The sequence below is a fragment of the Phaethon aethereus genome (genome assembly GCF_964289735.1).
Source record: "Phaethon aethereus genome assembly, chromosome: 23".
Classification (NCBI taxonomy): domain Eukaryota; kingdom Metazoa; phylum Chordata; class Aves; order Phaethontiformes; family Phaethontidae; genus Phaethon; species Phaethon aethereus.
In genome coordinates, this window is record NC_138599.1 from 736,121 (window position 1) to 758,738 (window position 22,618).

Here is a 22,618-nt window from a genome sequence, read left to right on the forward strand (position 1 = left end):
ACGCCCAGACCTGGTCACTGCTGCACGTCGCAACAGCACGCACCATTATGGGCCGGCTGCTCCGGGCACGGCATGCGGCGGCGCTCCACGTGCAGCTCCGAGCCGGTGCTTCGAGAAGAGCAGCTTTCGACTGAGTCTATGCCTTGATATTTCTTGAATGTGACTGCGAACACTGATTGGGGCAAGACCGGTATCTGCAACAAAAGCAGTTCATTCTAGTGATATGAGACCAAAAAGCAGAGGTCAAGCAGAGTTGCAAGACATCAAGCAGACTGGTAAAACGCCTTTTTTTTGCCTTTTAATATTTGTGCTCTGCAAAACTGACACCCCAACTGCGATTTCTTTGCTCACCCCCCCGAAGGGCTCTCTCCACAGGTGGGTGCCGGGCTGCCTGCCCAGCACCTTGTCCCCTGCTCCTCCCGAGCCGCAGCTGTGCCCAGCTCAGACGCAAGCCTCGCGGGTGGCACTCCTCCAGCAACTTCCACTTCTGTCTCACAGAGCATGTGAGAGTCACAACCTGTGATGAGCGCGGCGGTAATTGCCGTATTGATTTCGACGTTCCTCCAGCCAGAGCAACGCCCGTAACCGTAAACCTTTTAATATCCCGCTCAATTAGGAGGAAAACAACCCGCCGGGCAGCGGCACTGCCGGCGGCAGCACCGTCCAGAGCCCGCGCCAAGGGGAGCGCACACCATTTATTCCACCGAGACCTGGGATCTGGCCAGGGATGGCCACACCACGCGGGGAGAGGTTGTGTTGAGAGCAACTGTTGGGAGGGGGGGAGACAGAAGTGGAGACAGCTCTTATGCGTGTCACCGAGGATGTCAGTGCGGCTCAACCCTCTTCTTGCTGACCTCCCCGAAGAGCTCAAAATGCTGGAACGCACGGAATGAGGAGACAGATGAACGAGCTGACGTCGTGCCATCAGAAGGCGATTCGGTGCTAGTGCAACCCGTGGACTGTTTACAAATGCAAGAGAAAGAGCCCAAGAGTTAAGCAACTGAACTGGGCACCGTCCTACAACCGCCCTCTGTTATTTACTAACAATTACCAAGGAAAGGAAAACAATCTGAATGACAGTTTCGAGTTTATAAAACATTCCCATCCACTGTAGCTTTTGAAAAGCAAGCCAGAGGTTTTGCCCAAGCAAGAATGAGATCAGCAGAAGTCTCTTCTGACCCCCGACGCCAAGTCCCACAGTTCATTGTCGCCTCACCAGCCCTTCACATCGAAGGCCGCTTTTCTTGCCGAGGAGTCAAGGAGCAGGTCTGGGAGACGCGCCGGCATACGGCCCCGAGAAGCCTCCCGCCTGGCTCCGCGCAGACCTGACCCGCTTTTGTCTCGCCGCGCTGCGAGCTGGGGTTTGTTGCCATGGTGAAAGCTCTGACACATTTAGTTTTCCCACTGATTTCCTGCCACGCTACAAGCTCTTGATGCTTTGCACCTCACCGCTTATCAGCGGGGTGACAAGGAACCCCGCCGCTGCCCGCACAAACGAAGAAGGGATTCGACCACGAGCTGTCCTTGCCTGGTCCCTCTGCCAACAGCATTTTTCAAGGCAACTTGAGTTACACCTCTCAAAATCTCTCTTGCCTCACCTGTATCAGGATGGCTCAGGTACTCCATTCGTGTTTTCTCGGTACATCCAAGGTTTGATGCACTTTCAAAGAGTTTACCTTGCATCCTAAACACGTCTGCCTTCAAAGTAGGCCCTACAAAAGTTGGGGAAATTTGACCATCATCCAAAAACACTGCTCCAGATGAAAAATACGCATGCCTGTCCCGATTTTGATTGCAATAACTGATAATCCCAGTCTTACGACAACCTGACAGCCAAACTCAGAGCGCCGAGTCCCTGCTGTCACACACGCTCTCACATCAGCTTCCACTCCCGCACTGACTAGTGAGATGCAAGAGCTCTGATCGCTGAAACACCGCAGGATTTGCGTAAACCTTGCTCTACAACACAGAATATGCCATTCTGCTCACAGAGCAAAGCAGAAATAGTAACAGCTGCTTCCCTATGCTCCCAGAGATGCTGAAGCACAGTCAGTAAATCCCTTATACTTCTACAGTCTCCTGGCAAGAGTCACCCACTCACCTCATGCCCCGAGAGAAAACAAAACAGTATTTGCACAGTATTAGTTTCTGTGTGTTCTTGAGCAGCTCTACGATGCTTAGCTGAATTTTTCCCAAAGACAATACTCGGTGAGAACTCGATGTTGTTCCATGGGCTCTACCAGCGCATCTTCTCAAACGTATTTTCAGAACTGCTTGTCTTGCTGTCATCGGATTCGGAGCAGAGCACACGAGCCTGACCGCTGCCAGCGGAAAAGATGGCCTAAAGGGTGCGTTTCTCCAGGAACCTCACCAGTTGGGGACCACACATGGGTCTTCCAGGTCCCTGAAACTTTATCAAAAGGAACTAGACAATTTAATGACCCTCATAATTAGAGGCTGCATCCCACCCTTGTCTTAAAAAAGGTGGTGCAGTCTCACATCCTATACTGCAATTCCTGAACCACCCTATTATCATTCAAGCTCACATGAAGGAGCTAGCTGCATACCCAACTGCCTCAATGGTAAGTGAAAACGAGGATCCGGTTTTGCCTGCGGTACCAAACCAGGACCAACAGTGCACGCACAAGCGACGGAAGGTAGAGATTAAGGCCCACATTATCTAGCAAATGACTCAAACTGCACCTACCGAGTGGGAAAATACCTATAGTCAGTCTTCACTCGTCTCTTTACTGTGTAATGGGAGTCTCAACTTGAATGAAAAAATACGATTATTCTATGCTATGTTCTGACTAAGCAGAGGTTTCCCGGCATACCTCAGCTGCTGTGGGAAACGCACACCCCCTGCAACTCTGCCAGGGCAGTGGGCACACAACACCCACGCACCAGCAAGCTCGTGGAGGTAGTGACCGTGATTTCCTTCTCCTCCACCAACTTTGTATTTTGTGTCAAATAATAAAAAACAGCTGAACTAACCAGCAGAAAGGCCAAGTCTTTGTTTTTTTTTTTTTCATCTTACACTTCCCAAGGCAGCTCAGGTGAAAAATGACCACTGCGGAAGCCAAATATTAAAATCTTGGTACACGGAATGAATCAGAACGATTTTTATTGGTTTCCAATGAGATTGTGCTTGAAAACAAACAGTCGCTGTATAACTGACAACCGTCTCACTGTGTCAAAATGCTCGAGCCATAAGAACACAGACGGGCTTTGTACAGCTAAGAACATACTCCTTAACGGCTGCTGCGTAACGACTATTTGTTTAATGGTACCTTCCCATGTGCACAAAAAAATAAAATAGTAGCACGAGCTAAGCTATATAATCACCAGTCATAGCCGTGGGACCAGCAGGGAAGCCCTATGACCTCAAAGACTGCTGAAACCACCTACAGCTGTCACCAGCCTCGGGGACGCAGAAGATACCAGATACAATAGAAGCTTCCCACAAAAGAACGCTATTGTCTTCTGGCCACCTGGTAATGAGAAATCCTACCGTAAATCAAGCAGCACGTTGTCCTTTCCATGTTCCTAGGCAGGGGAGAGGCCAGAACAATTCCCCGCAGCAGTCCGCAGCGCTTGCGTCGGCAAACGTCGGGAGCAGCCTCAGCCGGGAGATGCCGCGCACACCGCCAGGAGCTCCGTCCGTCAGCGGCACTCCGCTCTGGCCGATAACCTTGACAGAGCCACTTGCAAGATTACAGCCCAAGGATTTCCTACAAGCTCATCTAGAGAGGAAAGACTAAGTACAAAGACTAATACTTTTCAGTTGCTGCCAGTGCTACCGAGCTTAAGCTAAAATTTAGGAAGCACAGGAGCATGGTCACGCTGTTATGGTAATCGGCCAAAAGGCAAACATTTTTCTACGGCGCTGATCCTTTCAGCGCAAAGGTAGCTAGGGACAAGGTTAGAGATCAGTGCCTCTTGCTACCATGGTAGCGCGCAAGCCCACGGAGCGGACATTTCAAGATCTGGACAGCCGACAGACCGGCTGGTAATGCAGCTCAGTAGCTTAGCTGGCAACTGCCTGGACTGCTTCACCTGGAAGGCAGCAGCAGCCCCAGGCCAGCAGGCAAAGGTAAGCATGAAACCTTTCCTGAAGGGACAGCAAGGAGGAGAAGCAAACAAGCACGCAACGGAAAGCGGCGTTGCTAGCCAAAGGAAAACCTGGACGAACACCTTGGTAAGAATTTAGACACACAGATGACGAGCGGCCTTTTTCCACCTAGTTTCTTCACTTCTGTTATAATGGGGTCCATACCCCAGGAGATCTCAAAAGCTTGGACACGCGCACAGACGCCGCTCCAGCAAGGGTAACTGGCGCGTCCGCACCGCTCCGGGCTCCTGCGAGCCTGTAAGAGCAGTACGACACCTGAACAGACCGCATCCTTCCATCCCACAGACGGGAACTGGCTTCGAATTAGGAACACTGCTGCAATTCAGTGACTTCGCACACGATTACGCACAGCTTGTCAACTCACCCCTTCCATTAAAGGGACTTAGGCGTTGTGAAATGCTGCAAGTAAGTTTTTAGATGAAGCCTCATCAGCTTCAATTCAGATGCCTTCGCCCATCATCCAGAAGCCTTCGGCCTCGAAAGATGCTGTCCCCCGAGAGGGACCAGAAACGCACCTTGCGACTACCCAAGGAGCCTGAACGCAGGCAAAAAATTCAGAAATGCTTCAGGCTCAACGACAGTAGATCCCTGAACCTTAAAAAAAACCCCATGCCCGCAGTGAGGTGGCCACGGTTCTTTCACACGCCCATTGCTTTTACGCCTCTACACACACTACATACTTATTTCTGCACGTGACAGCGATACAGCTGAAAGTCCAAGTCAGCCAAAGAGCAAGCACAACCTGAGGGAGACTTGTTGAGGCAAGGAAAAAGCTGAAAACAAATGGCCCTTGCCTTCTGTCGCAGAAATCCACGTGCGCTCTCTCAGCCTTGAAAAGAATTCACTGGGTCCGTTTCATTCAAAACTACTTCCAACAGGACTAACCATATTTTAAAAGTTATTGGAAGGAGACATGAAACATCCATCTGTTTGCTGAAAGGCAGCAGACGTACGCAGCCTCCAAATCCAGCCTTTAATTGAAACACTTTAATCTGCTGCCGCAGTCCCACATTCTCTTTTATTCCCAGTAGCACCAAGGCGTGCGTTCTCCTAATGGAGCTCTGACAGTCGTCCTGTGCCTGGCTCTCTGTCAAACCACTCTAGCCTCCAGCTCCAGGCCCGCGGTCGCACGCTGATGCCCTACAGAGACTCCTTTTCTTCTCAACGATCTTCGAAACTTGATAATTAATGTATTACAACTGCATCAGATGCTTTAAGAAGTGGAAGGCAGGCAGAGCTTCCAATTGCCAAACCGTACACGAAAGTCGCAGATACTGCACTATAATGAAAACATTAAATCGGACTGTCAATAACACAGTTGTCCTCCGCATTACACAACACCAAAACTTAGGCCAGTCGCTTCATCCGTCTGCAAATCAAGACAATAACTCAGCGCACGCAGATGGCTTCCGCGAGCGGGCCCCGTTGAGAAGGCTGAGGCAAGACTTTGGGAAGCGGGTCACGCCAGGCTCCCGCTGGGGCTGCCCAGAGCAGCAATCGCCCCCGGCACTGGATGCCGAGGCCGTCGGGATAACCAGAAACAACAGCAACGCCTCCGCGGTAATCGGGACGTGCACTGCGCAGGAACGAAACGCTTCCAAGATAACACCCGGCAAGGTACGGCACCGAAAGCCGCTGGGCTCCTGGCGAGATCCGCCTCTGTGGCGGACGCTCCAGCTGCCCCGGGATCTCCTGCCCATCCTCTGAGTGCTGCCGAGGAGCGGAGCAAAGCTCGGCTCGGCTCCCCTCGCACACGCGGGCAAACGCTGTGCTATTTTTGAGCACGACGTGTCAGTTCCACTGGGTGTGGGAGTTTGTTTGTGTGGGTTAGTATGATTCGACTACTTTGAAACTTGGCTGAAGCCACATAATTCCCTTTTTATGGAACCCCTTTGATGGCCTTTTAACAGAGAGGGTGAGGTTTAGCCTCAACTATAGAGACTTGGGGTCAGAGTTACTCAAAAAAGACACATAATGACTAACAATGAATCAGCCTTCAGCGGTTTTTGCATTTAAGTGTTAATGCAGCATGTTAAACCCCTGGACTGTGATCAGCAGAAGGGCCCTGTCTGCAATAACTGAGTGCAATGGCTTAACTAGAGAATTTCCAAATTGCTCTACTGAAACCTGTGCAAGCTCCAAACGGAGACACTCGAGTCAGTTTAACCCTCGCTCGCGTACGTTCAGCTGAAGGCAGCACCTTGCTGGCGCCACGCGTGCACAGCGGGACCGACCGACAGCAGCGCCCATCACAAGGGGAATCAAGATTCACGTGAGGATCTCCTCAGCCAGGGACAGCTTCCACTACAGACTGTAACTTCTACTCCGTTGGCAACACTGGAGCAACTTCCGAAAGCTTTACTTGCATGGGGGAAAATACACTGTCATTACACAATAGTCTTGAGAGTGAGAAGGGGCGAGCCGCTTGGGCTAGTGGATTTCTGTAGCAATTGTGCAGGGCCGATACATGACCCAGCAAGGGTACGTGGGGAAAAAGGAGCTTAGCTGCTGCTTCCCTGTGAAAATACCTAACACCCAAGGAGCCCAGTCGCCCAGCAACACGCTGCCATTTCCTTATTTCCTGCTAACGCGATTCCTCCTCCAAACACGAATGAGAACGTCGGCTCTGGAAACCCTAATTAGGCCTCCACAGCAGTGACAAAACCCCTGCAAGACACCTACCGCGGAAAAGAGACCCTTTTTGTGTCACAGCCGTTCCTCTGCCCGCTCCTGTCAGCCGCAACTACTTTTCCTCGCAGGTGCCATTTCTGTACCTGCCCAAAGCAGCCACCGCCCTGCTGACCGGCATTAGTTCTGCTCTCCCAGCTTCCTCCGGTCTCCTGCCGTAGCAGCCCCAAAACGCCGGCACAGCAAACATTTGGTGCCCCAGGCCTGTTCCTTCACCCGGCCCCTGCAGGAACACCACCGCTGTCGGCTGGCTCTCCCGGCCCCGTTTCCACGAGGTTCACACTCAGGCTCAGCGAGAAGTGGCCTGGTGTCAAATTTAATCGTGCTCCTGCATTCGTCTCTTGGTAGCTGTATGTTATTTGCTACAGCAAGAAAAGCGTTGTAATGAAACACACGATGTCAGTGCTTCAGCCTGCAGCTGATACAGGCAATGCCTCTGTGAGGCTTTAAGAAATATTCCCCCTTATCCCCGCTGCGGCAACTAAGCTCAGCTCAAGTCCATTTCCAGCTTTCAGGCTTTTACTAAATCTGCCCACCAAACGTGAACTGAAGTACAGCTCTCCTGCAGCACGCAAACGATGAGAACAAAGGCCACGTGAGCAGCGGTATAATAGACGCCTGAGGAATTAGCGATCCACAACCATCAGCCTGTCTTATGGCCAAGAGAAATAAGAAGCAGGACAGGCAAAGCACCAACAAATGCTGAAAAAGAGAAAGGAAAACGATTAAAGCAAAGGTGACCGCGCGAGGCCCTTGCACGGCTCGTTACGAAACACGCAGCACCAGCGTCGAACAGCTTTCATTTGACCTGACGACGACGAAGAATCACAGCCCAGCGGCACACAGCCTACTCGGAGGCGATCACGCTCGGCGCGCTGACAGGAGGATGCGATCCGCGGGCATCCCCAGAGCCGCGTGCCTTGCTGCTGCACGTCGGAGGCAGGGAAGAGCGGGACAGAGCAGCCACCGAGACTTTTCCACCCGCTAGGCTGAGCGTGCTTCACATTTGAGGAGAGAGAAATCCAGACAAGTCGTCACGGCTTCTTGAGCCTCCCGCTTCAGCGCCCGAAGCGTGCCAAATTGAAGCCGATTCCTTCCAGAGCAGCAAAACCTCGTTACCAACAAAGCCAATCACAAGACGGATTTTTCAGTGCCACTGTGGCCACCGCACAAATTCCAGTGCAAAATTTGTTCTGCTGAGGACTCCGACTCTGGACCCAAGGAGAAACCACAGAAACTACGCTGGTTCTCTGATGGAAGGGAACATCCTCTCCAAGTAAAAGTAGAGACGCCCCCCATCCTCCAGAAAAGGTTCAGCTCCTTAAAAACCTAGGAAAAAACATCAGCTTAACGCTAGCCTTTCTCCAATTTTGCTTGTGCTGGTAGAAGGGCTACCTTCTGCCAAGGAAGAAAGCATCACGGTTTTGGGTTGCCATCTGATAAGTCAACTCCAGGTAGCCCCTTCATCAGGATGCTGTTAGGCACAACTAGTCAAACTTGCTCCTAGCTCTGCCCGTTACCTAGCTGTTATTTAAACTGCTCAGGAACTCAAAAATAAGTAGACAGCCAGACTGGAAGAAGTTAAGGCAGCACAGCAGGAGGATCACTGGACTCAGGAGGCAGCCACACTCCCCCAGGACTGTGAATTCTTATCTCTGCTTCAAGAGAAAAACGGAGGCGAAAATGAATACTCAGCTCCCAACAAAATGCTCACTACATGCGGCGCAACGGTTTGAACTCGCAGAATAAGGGAAGGCTTAACATTTACAGTAGGGTATTCCTTGCGACAGCATCAGAGGAGCAGTTCAACCGTGGCAGGTATGCTGCGTGATCTGGCCGGGTCCCCAGTCACGCTACAGTGGCAGGGAAGGAACAAGAGCAGCAGAGAGAGCTTTCAGCATTGCACAGCAGCCATAGCGGTCCCTCTCCTCCCTCCTCATCCTCAACAGTTCCTGAAGACTGAAATGCAATATCCAAAGAGCAGGGAAAGGTAAGGCACACGCTCCAGAATGCGTTCACGAAGGCCCCTATGTGAGCGGTCGCCATCGACCCTCACAAAAAAACACAGCTTTAAAAAACTCCCATGTCTGAACAGAGCTGGAATTCCAATGAAGTCGCTTGGATGATTTATAAATGGAAATTGTGTGGAAAACAATTCATTCAGGAGGCCCCTCAGAAGATTTTTAGAAGAGAAACGAGAAAGGGTTTCTTGGGAAAGATGAGAAGAGACAAAGGAAAGGGGGACAGAAGGCAGGAAACAGAAAAGGAGAGATGCAGCGAGATGCCCAATTAATCCCAGACAGAGAAGTGGCTCCGGTTCCTGTCCGGCCATCAGAACAGCGCTCTCACAGCGCACAGGATTCCAACTTCGTGTCGCCAGGGACTGAATGTAAATTGCTGGCTTGGTTAATACATAAATTGTCAACTGTTCCCTTCTATTTCATCGGTTCCAGCAGGGACAATTATGAATACAGGCCTCCTGCCCTTTAGGATGATTAACATTCCCTTTCGTTAGTGTCCCCAACACCGCTGACCCACATTCAACTTGTGAAATTCAGTTACATGTGAAGTGCAATGTTCCGTGTCAGCAATATGTGCCTGACCATTAGAGCCGGGCGCACACAGCGCACGCTCTCCTCTCTGTAAATAAATGCAGTCCGCAATTTCAAAAGGACTAGGAAAATCCCGGTCCTTTAAGGGGAGAACAGGCACCAAAGTATTCTCTGCTTTTCTTCTTTGGGGAAAAGGGGACGCGAGCCAGGAACGGCCAAGCTATTATCTTCAGAGGCCATGCCAAAGTCTGCTTGGCCTGGTAAACGCCCATAGGAGAGGAAAAGAGACCCCAATGGCCCGTCAACAGACCACCTTTAAACTTGGGCGCAGCAACGGACACAAGCCTACGCAGTCACTACTGTCACCTTCTTGAAAAGGTCTAAAAAGGCAAGGTACGATCTATTTTCAAGCTCACAGGGGCGTTCTTCGCACTGAAATTCCTTTTGAGACAGCAGACGAGCGCAGTTCCCAAGGAGGGGCGGTGACGAGCAAACCAGCTTTTCTCTAAGAGACTGTGACACGGGGTCAAGTTTGTGCAGGGATTTGGTGGCTATATTTGAACACGGCCCGATTCTTCCACACAGCTACTGCTGGGAGGGATCACCTCTGGAAGGGGCTGCCAGCACGCTCAGCAACCGGGCCACCTTTGCGTTCGGCGATCAAAAGCTCCTTTCGGATCAGTAAGTGGGACCATTCTGCCAGGGCTTTACTCTCTTCTCAGTCGCTTCCATTAAGTCAAACTGGTAAAAGTACCACCGTGAAGAAGACAAGCTCTCAGGGGCATTATTTTCTATTCCTGCTGCCATTCAAAGAGGCCTTTGCCCTTGCTAGCGCATCCTGCATTGACACCTCCCCTCTTCCCTCACGAGTCCCAGAGCTTGAAAGCAAGTAGCTCCTCTCTCCTTCCCCACTCCTCTCCCAGAGTCGGCAGCAAGGGCCCCATCAGCGAAGGAAAAAGCACTGCAACAACAGTGCTCAGGGTTTGCAGGCAAGAAACCACCCATCTGTTCGCACTCCTCTTCACGGGCTGGGGTTTGGAAGGAAACCTGACCTCAGCGTTGAGAAAGCTTCCAGGTCAAGTTTCAGTTCCAAGCTACTCCAGCTCAGCCTTCCAGGCACCGGCACGGCCGAACAGATGGCTCCAGCGCAGGTATTTCCCCGGTCTCGGAGAGCGCTCGGAGTTCAGAGGGACTGCACCTCCTCCCCGCAGCGGCGCAGAGAAACGGGCAAGCACACCGAGCCCGCCGCCGCAGCGACTGGCACGCCCTGCGAGGCTCAGGGGCAGCCAGCAAGTCTACCACCCCACCAGATCAGAGCTGCGCTACTTCCTAAGGCCGACAAACCACCCTCGGGCACTTCACGGCACTAGAAGCGAGGGTAAGCTGCCGGTTAGCAGAGCACGAGTTTGTCATGCTTAGCATCCCCTTCCATCACCCATCAGCAACGTGTAAAACCCAGCCTCAGCCCTCTCAACGTTGAGGAGGATTTCCAGACAAAACCCGTGCCCCTTTTGCTGTTCTTCAGAAAAAAAAAAAAAAAAATCAACTATTCCCACACAAAAGACGGTCTCCGCTTCAGTATTTTGCAAACTTCGTTTCTGTTAGCGCCACTCAAAAGAAACCCCAACGCAACGGGGGAGGCTGAGGAGTGCAGCTTGTAGCTCAACTCAAGAGGCTCAACCTCCCGCGTTTGAAGCATCTGAGCTTATTGCCCCCGCTTCTATCAGCAAAGTCCAGCTTTATATTGGGGAAAGCAAGGGCCAAGCCCTGCAGAAAACAACCGCAGCCGAAGCGCGGCTTAGCCTGTAGCGCCTAGCGCGCGGAGGCACAGAAGCAGACATCACGTTTGTACGAGGTAGGTGAATATAACCCAATTCCGAAAAGAACTGTCCAGGCGATGTTAAGTAACCGACTTTTAAAGAGCCCCTGAAATTCATTTTACTTAGTTACCTGGGCAAAAAGCCAGAGCTCCAACCAACACCACTAACTGTGGGTTTACACTAGCGTTTCGATACAACGCGAGTCTCCAAATTTACAGGAGGACGAGGAGAGCACACAGGCCAAAGCCTTCGGCACGGCCTCCATCTGCGGCGGCCTCCCAGGTGCTCCTACGGCAGCCGGGGGCAGGGCAGTCGCACAGGCGAGCGGGATTTGGTTAAGGCCCGTCCGCTCCCGGCTGCCTTCCCATCCCCACTTCTGCTTCCATCACAATTTTCAGCCTGCAGCAGTTTCTGGAGGCGGCTTCGGTATCGCCGCCGGCGGCCCGCGCCGGCATACGCGGCCGGACAAACCCTCACCACGGCGTAACAGCCGCCATCGCGGCGGCGGTCATGCTCCTTGCCGGTCTCCCGTCGTATTCCGCGGGCAAAGGGAGCGGCGGGGCCGCTGGCCCAGGAGGGACGCCGGTACCTGCAGACACCTGCGTGCTCCAACCGCTGGCTCGGTCGGTGCCTTCCTCGCGTTATTCCTCGCGGTTGGCTGCAGGGCCCTGGAAGACGGCGAAGGCAGAGCCCCCTGCACCCCGAGGCGCCGGGAGGCCGGCCGGCACCCCCGCCCGCCCAAGCCCCCCAGCTCTTCCTCCTCCCCGGGGAGAACGGGACAAACGCGGAGCCAAGTCACCGCGGGGCCGCCCCGAGCGACAGGACGCCGCCAGCCACCCCACGCTCACGCGAGAAGCCGGGGCTTTCTGCGGCCCGTCACCCGCGGCGGGGCAGGCCCCGGGCACCGCCGGCGGGCCCCGGCCGGGCCGCCCGCGGCCACGGCGCCGGCCCCACGCGCGGCGGGGCGGCAGCGCCCTCCTCCGCGCCCCCCGCGGCGGGTAGGGGGAGGCCCGCGGGCCGCCCCACGCGTGGCGGGCCCCTCACCTTGGCGCGGGTCACCAGGTGCGTGGCCAGCTTCACGACGGCGAAGTTGCCCTTGCCGATGGTCCGCTCGATCTCGTAGTAGCCGATGCGGGCGGGCCCGGGGGGCCGCGGGGGCGGCGGGGCCGGGGGCAGCCGCGGGGCCGGGGGGGGCCCCCCCGCGCCGCCCGCCGCCGCCGCCGCCGCTGCAGCCGCCGCCGCCATCTTGTTGCGAGGAGCAAACCCCCCCCCCTCGGGGCTGCGGCACCGCGTGAGCTCATCCGCGGGGGGGCGGGAGGGCGGGCGGCTGCCGTGGCAACGCCGGGGGGGGGGCGGCGCCGCTGACGCCAGCGCCGCCGTGACGCGCCCGCGCGTCACCGCCCGCCGCCGCTCCGCATTGGCGGCGGGGCGGGGCCGGGCCGGGCGGGGCGCCCCCGCGTGGAGGGCAGGAGGCGCCGGCAGCGCAAAACTCCGCGGTTTCCAGACTGAACCCACAGGAAAACGCAAACGGGGAGCGGTCAGGCGCGCCCCGCCCCCCACTCCTCCGGGGAGCGGTCGCGCCGCGGTGGCGTCACACCTCACCCCTGACGCCCCTCCGGGCCGGCCAGGCGTCACCCAGCAGCAGCCCCCGGCTTCCAGGGACAACCCCCCACCCCGAGGTTTGCGGGGGACGGGACAGGCCTCACAGCCCGGGCACACCTCACCTCGCCGACAGGAGAATGACGTCGCATACGTCACGGCCGGGAGAATGACGTCATGGCGAGGCCGCCGGGGCCGGGCGCCGCCTAGGGGCCAGCCCGGCCGCCGCGCTGGGCGGGACTTCCGGCGGCGCGGCCGGAAGCGGCGCGGGGGGGCGCGCGGCGGTTGGCGGGCGGCGGCGGCGGAAGCGGAAGCGGCGGGCGGCGCAGGCGCGCTGGGAGCCCGGGCCGAGAGGAGGGAGGCGCCCGCCCGTAGAGCGCCATGGAGTCGCGGGGGGAGCCGCAGCCGCCGTGAGTGCGCGGGGCCGGGGCCGGGCGCGGGTAGCCGGCCCCGCCGGGGCAGCCGCCGTCCCGCCCCTCCGCAGCGGGGAGAACGGGGCCGGGGGGGGGGGAGGGGCGAGCCGCGCCCCGCGGCGGCAGCCGACGCCGGGCTCCTTCTCCCGCCCGCCCGTCCGTCCGTCCGTCCGTCCGCCCGCCCGCCCGCTGGGAGGGCGGGCGGCGGGGCTCGGGCGGCGGGGAGGCGCCGCCCGAAGCGGCGGAGCTCCCCTCTGCAGGCGGGGGCGGCGGCGGGGCCCGCCCTTACAAAGGCTGCCCGGCGATGATTGCCAGCTGGGCGCCGGCACCGCCCCCGGCGGGGCGGGGGGCCCGGTCGTCCCCTCTACAGCCAGGCCTCAGCCCAGCGCCCGGTGCCGCGGCGGCCTTCTCTTTGCTGCTGCTTGTTGCGGGCCGCGGGAGGAAGGCCTGGGCTCCGCTCCCGCCCGGGGCGGCGGCTGGAAGCGTTAGCCGCCTGCCCCACGCCCTTCCCGGTCTAGATCCTTTGGGATCGGCACCGCTGCGATGCCCTGTCCCCCGAAGGCAGCTAATCCACCTGAACTGCCCAGCTCAGTAGCTGTAAGCTGGATATCTTGATACTAATAGGGGCTAATCCTCAGACTATTTGCATTTATTATTACGTTCTTAGAGCCTTGCGTAGCTGAGGTGTGCTTCTGCCGAGCATCCCCTGAAGTGAGCTTTCTCATAACGCTGTATCCGCCTGCCGGAACGTCCCGTCGGCAGGAGGACTGCCCGCAGAGCCGATCTGGCGGCCGCGCGCGGAGTCAGGCGTAGGTAGCTGTAGTCCAGAAGTCAGTGCGCGCAGGCATAGGCACGAATTGTGAGCGTCAGGAAGTGCGGCCGTTTCTGGCTGGCCTTTTTCCGCGGCGGCAGCTGGTCTAAAATGTTCTTTCCGCAGGAACAGAATGAGCCAGGGAGACTCCAATCCAGCCGCAGTTCCGCATGCCGCTGAAGATATTCAGGGAGATGACAGATGGATGTCGCAGGTAGGGCGGGGAGGGGCGGCGGTCACATGTGGCTGTGAACCCTCTTGGCTGGGGGGCTGTCGGGCGAGTGCTGCACGGGCCCCGTCTGGCCACAGTTCCCATTCCAAGGTCGGAACGGCTGTGCTGCCCCAAAGCTGGCCGACTCTCGGTACGTGTCCGCCTCGGAATGATGAAGCAAGGCAAAAAGCGGCATCGTTGCATGACCCAAAAGCTGCCCTGTGAAACCACCTCAGAAAATATTCCAGTTGGCCCATTAGCCGGGAGAAATCGGCAGCCCCTTTGCTGAACAGAGCGCGAAGCGGCGCGTTCCAGCGTGCGTCTTCACGGGGGAGTGACAAAGCTGAAAATAGCAGAGGCGAAGCGTCTGGACTGCCCACCCCTTGCTGCGGCACGTCCTCCTAGACAGGGAGAAATAGCCAGAGGACACTCGCTGCAGTGACTAACCGTTAATTTCTCTGTTCTGTAGTCGCCGAACGTAACGGGAGCCTGACAGGCTTACATGTGGGTAGCGTGCGGATGCTGCTCTCACCGGAACAGAGATGGTTGCGGGGGTCTGCGCAGCCGGGAGGAGTGTCCAGCGGCTCGCGGGTTAACGCAGAGGGGGGCGTTGGAGGGAATAGCGGGGGAAACTGGCTGGGCCACTGTCCCCTTCTGTCCTGCAGCAGAGCTGCCGATGGGTTGGAGCTTACCTCGCTGCTTTCTTTTAACAGCACAATAGGTTTGTCTTGGACTGCAAAGACAAGGAGCCTGACGTGCTCTTCGTGGGTGACTCCATGGTGCAGTTGCTTCAGCAGTATGAGGTATTGTTAAGGGAAGGAGGGTGGTGGGGTGCAGGAACTGGAGCGTTTCTCTCTTTAGCCCAGTACCTGATGATGATACTGATAATTTCTTCTGCTCCGGTCTGATTTTACCACTGTCCGTTCAGGTCTGTTCTTTCGCCCTGCTTCCTTCACTTCCCAGTGCTCGCCGGTTTATCTCCGTCGGTCATTTGCAGTCTTTCTCTGAAGCCGTTACTGACCACTTACGGTTTGACACACGTGCAACAGCCCCTCGCTAGTTCCTTGAATCTCGGGTTCCAGACTCCTCAGGGCACGCCATCGAACTCTCCGTAGGCCTGTCTTGCGTGGCCACAACACGTTTAACCCTCTAGCACTTGGGCTGCCGTAGGCATTGGCACACTGGCTTTTCTCTAAAACCCTGCTGGGGCAAAGAAGAGTTCTGCTGCTCGGCCGCGGCAGTAACCGAGCAGCTTTGTTCTGCGAGAGCTGCTTCCCGGGGTGATCTGTTCTTTCTAGTTTTCTCACGTGGTGCTGAAAAGGATTTCTCCAGGTCGTAGACACCTTCTTGAGAAGCCCTGTGGCTAGGGACGCGGGGGTCTGCAGCAGATCCAGCACGCTCTGTGTCTCTGGCAAGTTGGGCAGATAGCTGCTGGAGAGCATTTCCCCTTCCTTTGTGCCCTGACTGAGAGCTTGAACATCAGCGGCTCCATCTCCTCGGGGCCTCCAAGTAAAGCCTCGTCCTGCGCTGCAGTGCCCTTTACGGGAGCGAGGTTTCGGAGGAAGCCTCATGGGTACTTTGAAGACGTCGCTTGCCTGCGTAGTATCTTTCTTTCCCGGTCAGGATGCTGCTCTGAAATAGCAAATTGCTTTCTGATTGCAGATATGGCGAGAGCTCTTCTCACCCCTTCATGCGTTGAATTTTGGGATTGGCGGAGACACCACAGGACACGTTCTATGGAGGCTGAAGAACGGTGAACTGGAGAACATTAAACCGAAGGTAGAAGCAGAAAACCAAACCGCAGGCAGCCCTGTGCTGACTTAGAAGAGACTTTGGTGCTTGAGCGGTGCAGAACCGAGCGGGCCCTGACTCTTAACGGAGCTGTTTGTTCGAGCAGCCGTTGGCACTGGGCGTGCGTCGGGTATCGAAAGGTGTTTGGCTAAACCAGAAGCGTTTGGGAACGGAGCTGTACTTCTCATACGCGTGGTTTACCCCGCTGAATATGCGAATCGGAGGGCATCAGCAATAAATAGAGGCGGCCTTCTAGTCCTGGTGAAAATGTTCGTCAGGCCTATGATTTACTACCTCTAGGCGTAGCTTGGAGGCGGTCTCCCAGCTAGGGAGGCAGTGTCGCTCGTATTCGAGCCCGCCACTTAGCAGTTCACGATCTTTTGAAATAAAAAGCGGAGCCGTACGCTCGTCCCTGCCCCAAAGGCGCTGATGCTATACTGCGTAAGGATACGTGACCCTCTTCTGGACTCCTGCAGCTACATTGGCCAGGAGACTCCGCAACGGGGTGGACTCCGACATCTCCGAGGCTGTCCAGAGAAGCTTTGGTAGTCCCAGTTCTTTGTCTGTACTGAGGGCTGAACCGCAGAAATGGGTGTAACCCAGGAGCTGAAGACCTCCTGCGGGCCGGGCTTACCCTTAAGCCTGACTTAATCTACCTGGCTGGGCGCAGATGATGTTTATGCAGGGTTCTCGGGGGCAGCGAGCCTGCTACGACTTGTTCTGAGAAAGTTGCCAACGTTTTTTTCTCCTCGTAGGTCATTGTTGTTTGGGTTGGAACAAATAATCACGAAAACACAGCAGAAGAAGTAGCAGGTGGAATCGAGGCTATTGTGCGCCTGATAAACACGCAGCAGCCACAGGCCAAAGTCATTGTTCTGGTATGTCTCTTGGAGAAAACAAGCTGCGCGGAGGGAGCCCCGTGGTCTCTGTACCGTGCCTCTGCGACGCTGGGAGTCGCCGAGCGCTACGGGGGAGGGCAGCCGCTTTATTTATCTCCTGCTTTCTGCGTGCCTCCCCTCGTTCCCTCGGCTTTGCAGAAGCCGTCCTTTCAGCCCCTCCGGAGATGGGCCTGGCCTTTCCCGTTAGCGGCGGCGCCGTCCCGCTTGGGAATGTTATCGAGGAAGTCTTGTGAGGGGGAAAAAGGTGCCCAGATCCGGGCTGGGGTTGGAAATCCTAGTGGCTTCCTTGTCTTGGCAGGTGAGCCGGTGCCTCTCCTATCGAGAAGCTGGGCGATGGCGTTCGGTACGCTGTGGAAAGCTCACACAAAGAGCACAAAGTGATATATTAAGGGATGGGGGGGGGAAAAGAAGAGCAAGCCGGCGCTGTGCCCGTTGTGCTTGTAGCTCGCCTGGCTCCTTCAGCCGCGTTTCAGATTGGGTCCGAACGGACAGAGTCTGATTCAAGGGAGGAGTTCCCCTTGTCACAGACGCCTTAAGTCTCGAAGGGCAGCCTGAAGCGGAAGGGAGAGCAAGCGTCGGTATGCCGTCAGTCGTACGAAGCTCTTTTTTTGCCTCCCCTTTGCGCCAGGGCCTGCTACCTCGCGGAGAGAAGCCAAACCCGCTGCGGCAGAAGAACGCCAAGGTGAACCATCTGCTAAAAGCCTCGCTCCCCAAACTGCCCAACGTCCAGCTTCTGGACGTGGACGCCGGCTTCGTGCACTCGGATGGCACCATCTCGTACCACGACATGTTCGATTTCCTGCACCTGACGGGAGGGGGCTACGCAAAGATCTGCAAACCCCTCCATGAACTGATCATGCAGCTGCTGGAGGAGACCCCCGAGGAGAAACGAGCTGCCCTGGCCTGAGCAGCTGACGCCAGCGTTAGCAACGTCACCCAGCCCATCAGATCAGTTTTGTCACTGGCACTACAGAATCCTTCTTTCTTAAAGCACTTTCCATTGTAGAATGTTACCGGATGTTCGTACCTAGTGTTTTGAGGGGGAAGGCTAATGTTTAACTGGTCTTGTACGTACGAGGGCCGGCTTGCTTGGTTTTATTGCAGGAGGCAATTAGCTGAAGAGTTTTACTTTTAAACCATTCCTCATTTAAACTGAGAACAGGACTGTCGCTCTGTGCCCCTCTCGTGTCTTGTTGCTCTGTGGTTGCCCTAGAACCCCCGTAGCCTGGCTCCGACAGCCCGCGCACAGCTCCTGGCTCGCCGTCCCCGGCCGTAGGGATTGCGCTCCGTGTATTAGCCTGCGAGCAAGGATCACATTCCACTTGTAAAAGCCAGAACAGATGCACCTTTCCAAACTCAGTCCCACCTTTTAAAGATTTTTGGAGCTTTTCGTTTGTTCGTTTTGCTGGGGGGTTTTGAGCGACACATGTGGCTTTTTCACTCCTTTCTGAAGCAGCATGAAACGAATTCAGAAATGTAAAGAAACGAAGGGTTAACCGAACTCCTGTAACACTCCCGGGTGCTTGTTCTTGTGCTTCTTTCACCGTGCCTACTAGCCAGGGCACCCTTCCTCCCGCGGCGTAGCTTTCCCTAGGGGCAGCCTCGGTCAGGTGCTGCCGGCTGTCCTGTTCTCTGCTCCTGCCCGTGTCTGGTGTCGCTGGCTTTTAACAGTTGCTCAGTTTAGGATTTTAATTATCCGGTAAACACCACACAAGGCAGTCACTTCCTCGCTATGCTGGAACTGACGATTCATTCCTCCGAGATGCCCGTGCCACAGGGTTCTTTGCAGTGCTGTGTCGTGTTCCTTTTTTTTTTTCCCCCAAGTGTGACCGTTGCATCCTTTTTTTCCCCGAAGGAGACCCGCATGAATAGCCCCTGTCTGCAAGGCCTGAATCGGTCCGAAGCTTTACAGACTCCAAGGTGTATATTTCTTTACGGCTTCCCTTTTACTTGTAGAAGCATTTTATTCGAGCAACTACAGCCTCTTCCAGTAGCAAGCCAAGTCGGAGGTGTAGCTTTTCCTGCCCTGGACGCTGCTCCTTGCCTCTCGCCAGGGGAGCCGGCGGGGCAAGTGCCCTCCGAGAGGGGCTGCGACTAGGCCGGGGTTCGGTTTGGGTTTTTTTTGTCCCGAGGGCCGGTTGTAGTCTAGTAACGATCATCCGAAAGCAGCCTTTCGTTTAAAAGTGAAAGGTGCTCTTGTTCAGAAGGAAACGGGCTTGGGCCCGAAAGGCAGAGCCCTAGATGAATAGGTAACTGTACTTGCAAATAAAACAGTTTTAAAGCGCGTCTGTTCCTCCTTGGCTTACCTGCTGGAGTCGGAGCGCAGCGGTGCTGTGCAGACCGCGCTCGCCGCGGCTCGCGCTGCGGTGGCTGGCCGAGAAGCGCCGACGCAGATTCCGGCGCTTCCCACCGAAGCGGGACTGGCGGTCGCGCCTGCTCCTCTCGGCAGGTAAATCGCAGAGGAACGGACGGCTTCTTAGCGGGCGCCTCGTACCCCGTCGCGAGGGAGGGGTGTTCGGGCGTCCAGCTTGCTTGCTGTGCCCTGCTGCAAGGAAGTACGTAGGTACTGTATATAGTCTGTCTGCCCTTTTTTATAATAAAGGGTGCTGGTGTTTAACGCAGTCTGTAACCTAGCATTAAGGAATACGTTCATGTCCCCACTACATTCCCCTCTTCCTGTAGATTTGCTCCGAGCAGGATTTCCGCCTGGATTGCATGCGTAGTGTGTGTTTTGTTTCCAGTGTACATGGTCTGCACGCAGACGAAGGAAGGACGAAGCGTTCCGCTCGCCGGGGTCAGAAGCGGGCGGTTGCGGTAGAGGAGGGGTTACGGTCCTACCCCCACAAAGCAGGGCAGGGACATGCGGCTCCCCGAGGCTGGCTCGGCGTCTGCGCTCTGCAGCTCCACCGCCTCGCGGGCCGGGCTTTTCAGGAACGTTGCTCAGGCTTCCGAGAAGATGCTCGCTGGAGAAGTTGGGACAAGGGCGAGGGCACAATCGAGCGTTAGGAGTACGCTGCGGCGGAGGATTCCTGGGGGAAGGACTTGTACCCCCCGGCACACCCCTTGGGGAGACGGGATGAAAGACCTTCTGCTCCCTGAGAGCTTTTCGGGTGCCTAGGCTTGCGTGAGGAGGCGGCGCGCTGGTTTAAGCTATGCCTCCCTGCTTCCCTCCCCGCCCTTGCTGCGCTCGGCTGAAAAGATGCTAAGCAGGCCTGTGCTCTCCGGTGAAACGCTCTGACTTCTCGGCTCGACATCCGTGCAGCCGAGGCTGCGCCCGGCTGTGAGTCAGCCCCTCTTGGCCCGGTGCCGAGCGGACCCAGAGGTTTGGCAGGCTCCCGAGCCCTCCGCCGCGCGCCTGAGGACGGACGGCTCTGCTTAGGCTTGGCTTGCTAAGGTGCCGCGCTTTACGCTCGGTTCAGTGCTCGCGGCCCTCCTCCTCTGCTCCCGTCACCGGCCCCGACACGTGCTGGTGCTGCGTAAAGAAAGGCGGGGCGGCTTCCGCTCCGCTCAGGCTTAGCTGTGCTTGACCCGGTACTAAAGACCAAGCGCCTCGTCGCGAGGCGTGGAGAAAAACTTCGGTTCCAGCTCTGGGCGACCGATGTCCCCTGGGGCCGGGGCCGGGCCGCCCCTGCCCGGCCAGCGGGCGCCGCGTCGTCCTTCAGGGACGAAGGGGGGGCTTCTCCCCTCCGCCAGCGCCCCGGTTCCACGAGGGAAGCCCGTACGCGGCGTGAAGGAGGCCGCAGCCTCCCCATGCGCTGCCCTCCCTGCCCGGAGGCAGTGCCCGCTCGCCACCCCGCGCCCTCCCCGGGACGGAACAGTTGTGATTCTGCTTTGGCAAAAACGCGTCGGCTGGTAGAACTCGCTCTGTTAGTGCGTATTGCGATATAAATGTCGATGTTTCACCCCACCGTGTTGCAGCCTGTGTGTGTGTGCGCGCCTTGGCGCCCGCGTCTTTCCTTCCCTCTCCGTGTCGCTGACCCGTTCTGTGCCGCTGCTGCGGGCGCCGGGGACAGAGCTGCCGAACAAAGCTCCGGAGTCACGCTCAGCCGCATCCTCGGGCCCCCTTTAATACCCCTTCTCGTCCCGGCCCTGTCGGGGGGCTTGCTTCCCTTTGTTTTTCCTCCCCTTTCGCCCTGCAGAGCTGGGGGTCCCGTACCCGCAGCTGTAAGCAGTGCTCCGCAGGTGCAGGTAGCTGGTGTTTGGGCCCTCGACGGGACGCGAGCTTGTATTTGATTACTCAGCGGTTTATTTTTAATAGCCCTGAAAAGCGCGGGGAACGCGCGTCGCCACGCAGCCCAACTCGCAGCCGTCCCGGCGGAGGCGATGCTCGGCTTCCGGCAGCAGCTGAGGAGTCGGCTGGAGCTCTGCTTCCAGCTCCTGCACGGGCGTCCGTCTGTGCTCGCGCAAGTCCTTCCATCTGCTGCCGGCGTCGCCACCCGTAACCTGGAAACCGTGTGCAGGCTCTCTGAAAAGTGCTTTGGGATCCTCGGTGAGAGGACCTGTAGAAATAAAGTGCACAATAGCAGCAGCGCTCTCGTCTCGTGACGTTTGTCCCGCAGAGAACGGAGGGAAACCGGCGCCGGCGCCAGCCTTGGCTGTCAGTCCAAGCCGAGAAAATGGCGCTCCGCGAGGGGCTGAGCTGTTGCGGCGGGGGATTTGAAACCAAAAACCCCCCCTCGCGCACACGCAAAACATGATAGAGCGGGCACAAAGCCCTCGGAGAGAGGACTGTGAGCGGGAAGCTCGTCGGCAGCCGGGGCGGGGGCTGTTTTGGGGAGACGCGGGCTAAAACGCTGCGTGGCTTCGCTCCCGCTTCCCCGGTGAACGTGGCAAAAGCTTCCAATTGCTTGGAATCGCTCCGGCCTCTGGTGACGAAGGGTGCTGCGAAAGGCAGGCTGCGGCAGCCCCTGCGCGGAAATCCGGCCGGGAGCGCGGGAAGGGCGAGGCGCCTGCGCGGTCGCGGGGCCGTACCCCGCAGGGCGTTTTTCCTTGCCCCCGCGTGCGAGGACTCGGCTGGCCGGCCGGGCCAGTGGCTCGGGCGGGAGGCCGCGGTGCCGCCGGGGAGGGAGCGGGAGCAGGATTTCCCTCTGCGGCGAGGCGGGGCTGGTCACGGCTCCTGCGTCGCGCGCCCTGCCATGACCGCGGCGGCTCGTCTGGCCGGACCAGGCGGCTGTGCCGACCCACCCAGCCCCCGTGCTGGGAGCAGGGGGTCAGCAGCATCCCCGCGGCACCCGTCGGTGCCGGGTCCAGTTCGGGTCGCTGGCGGGGGCTGCTGCGTGTCGGAGCGTGATGACCCCGTGAACGAGGCCGTCGGCAGCGGAAAACGCCTCCCCACGCTGCTGGGCACGGAGTGGGGCTGGGGAGGCCTCGCCGGCTCCGGGCCCCCTCCCCAGGCGGAGGGCTTGGCATGGGGGATGGGTCGGAGGGGCTTGGGCAGCGTCTGTGTGAGCCGGGGGGCTGCTCGGGGCGGGGGGGGGCGGGGGGGGGGGGCTGTCCCTGCCTGGCCCCTGGGGCTGGACACTGCCCCATGGGGCTGGGCCTCCCTGGCAGGGCAGGGGCTCCCCTGGGGGGTCCCACCCCGGGCAGGGGCACCCCTACAGGACAGGGCTTCCCCTACGGGGTCCCGTATGGGGCAGGGGCTCCCCCGTAGGGTCCCGCACGGGCCACGGGCCCCTCGGTGGGGTCCCCCTGGGGCAGGGGTG

At 57.5% G+C, this 22,618-nt stretch overlaps 2 protein-coding genes across 4 annotated transcripts in view; one reads left to right on the forward strand and one right to left on the reverse strand.

Annotated features, from left to right (window-relative positions):
* SIK3 (SIK family kinase 3) overlaps positions 1-12,326 on the reverse strand; it is a gene marked incomplete at both ends in the record, with an annotated part of 80,131 nt that extends 67,805 nt beyond the window's left edge. For all 3 annotated transcript variants that reach the window (XM_082009893.1, XM_082009892.1, XM_082009890.1), the window contains one exon: positions 12,237-12,326. The remainder of the gene's footprint in view (positions 1-12,236) is intronic.
* Positions 12,327-13,172: 846 nt separating this feature from the next.
* Positions 13,173-17,823, forward strand: PAFAH1B2 (platelet activating factor acetylhydrolase 1b catalytic subunit 2; the record flags this gene model as incomplete). Its single annotated transcript, XM_082009894.1, has 6 exons — positions 13,173-13,201; positions 14,142-14,229; positions 14,940-15,029; positions 15,889-16,005; positions 16,773-16,895; positions 17,545-17,823. The coding sequence occupies 6 exons, from the start codon at positions 13,173-13,175 to the stop codon at positions 17,821-17,823; spliced, it is 726 nt and encodes a 241-aa protein (XP_081866020.1).
* Between the last annotated feature and the right edge of the window lie 4,795 nt (positions 17,824-22,618).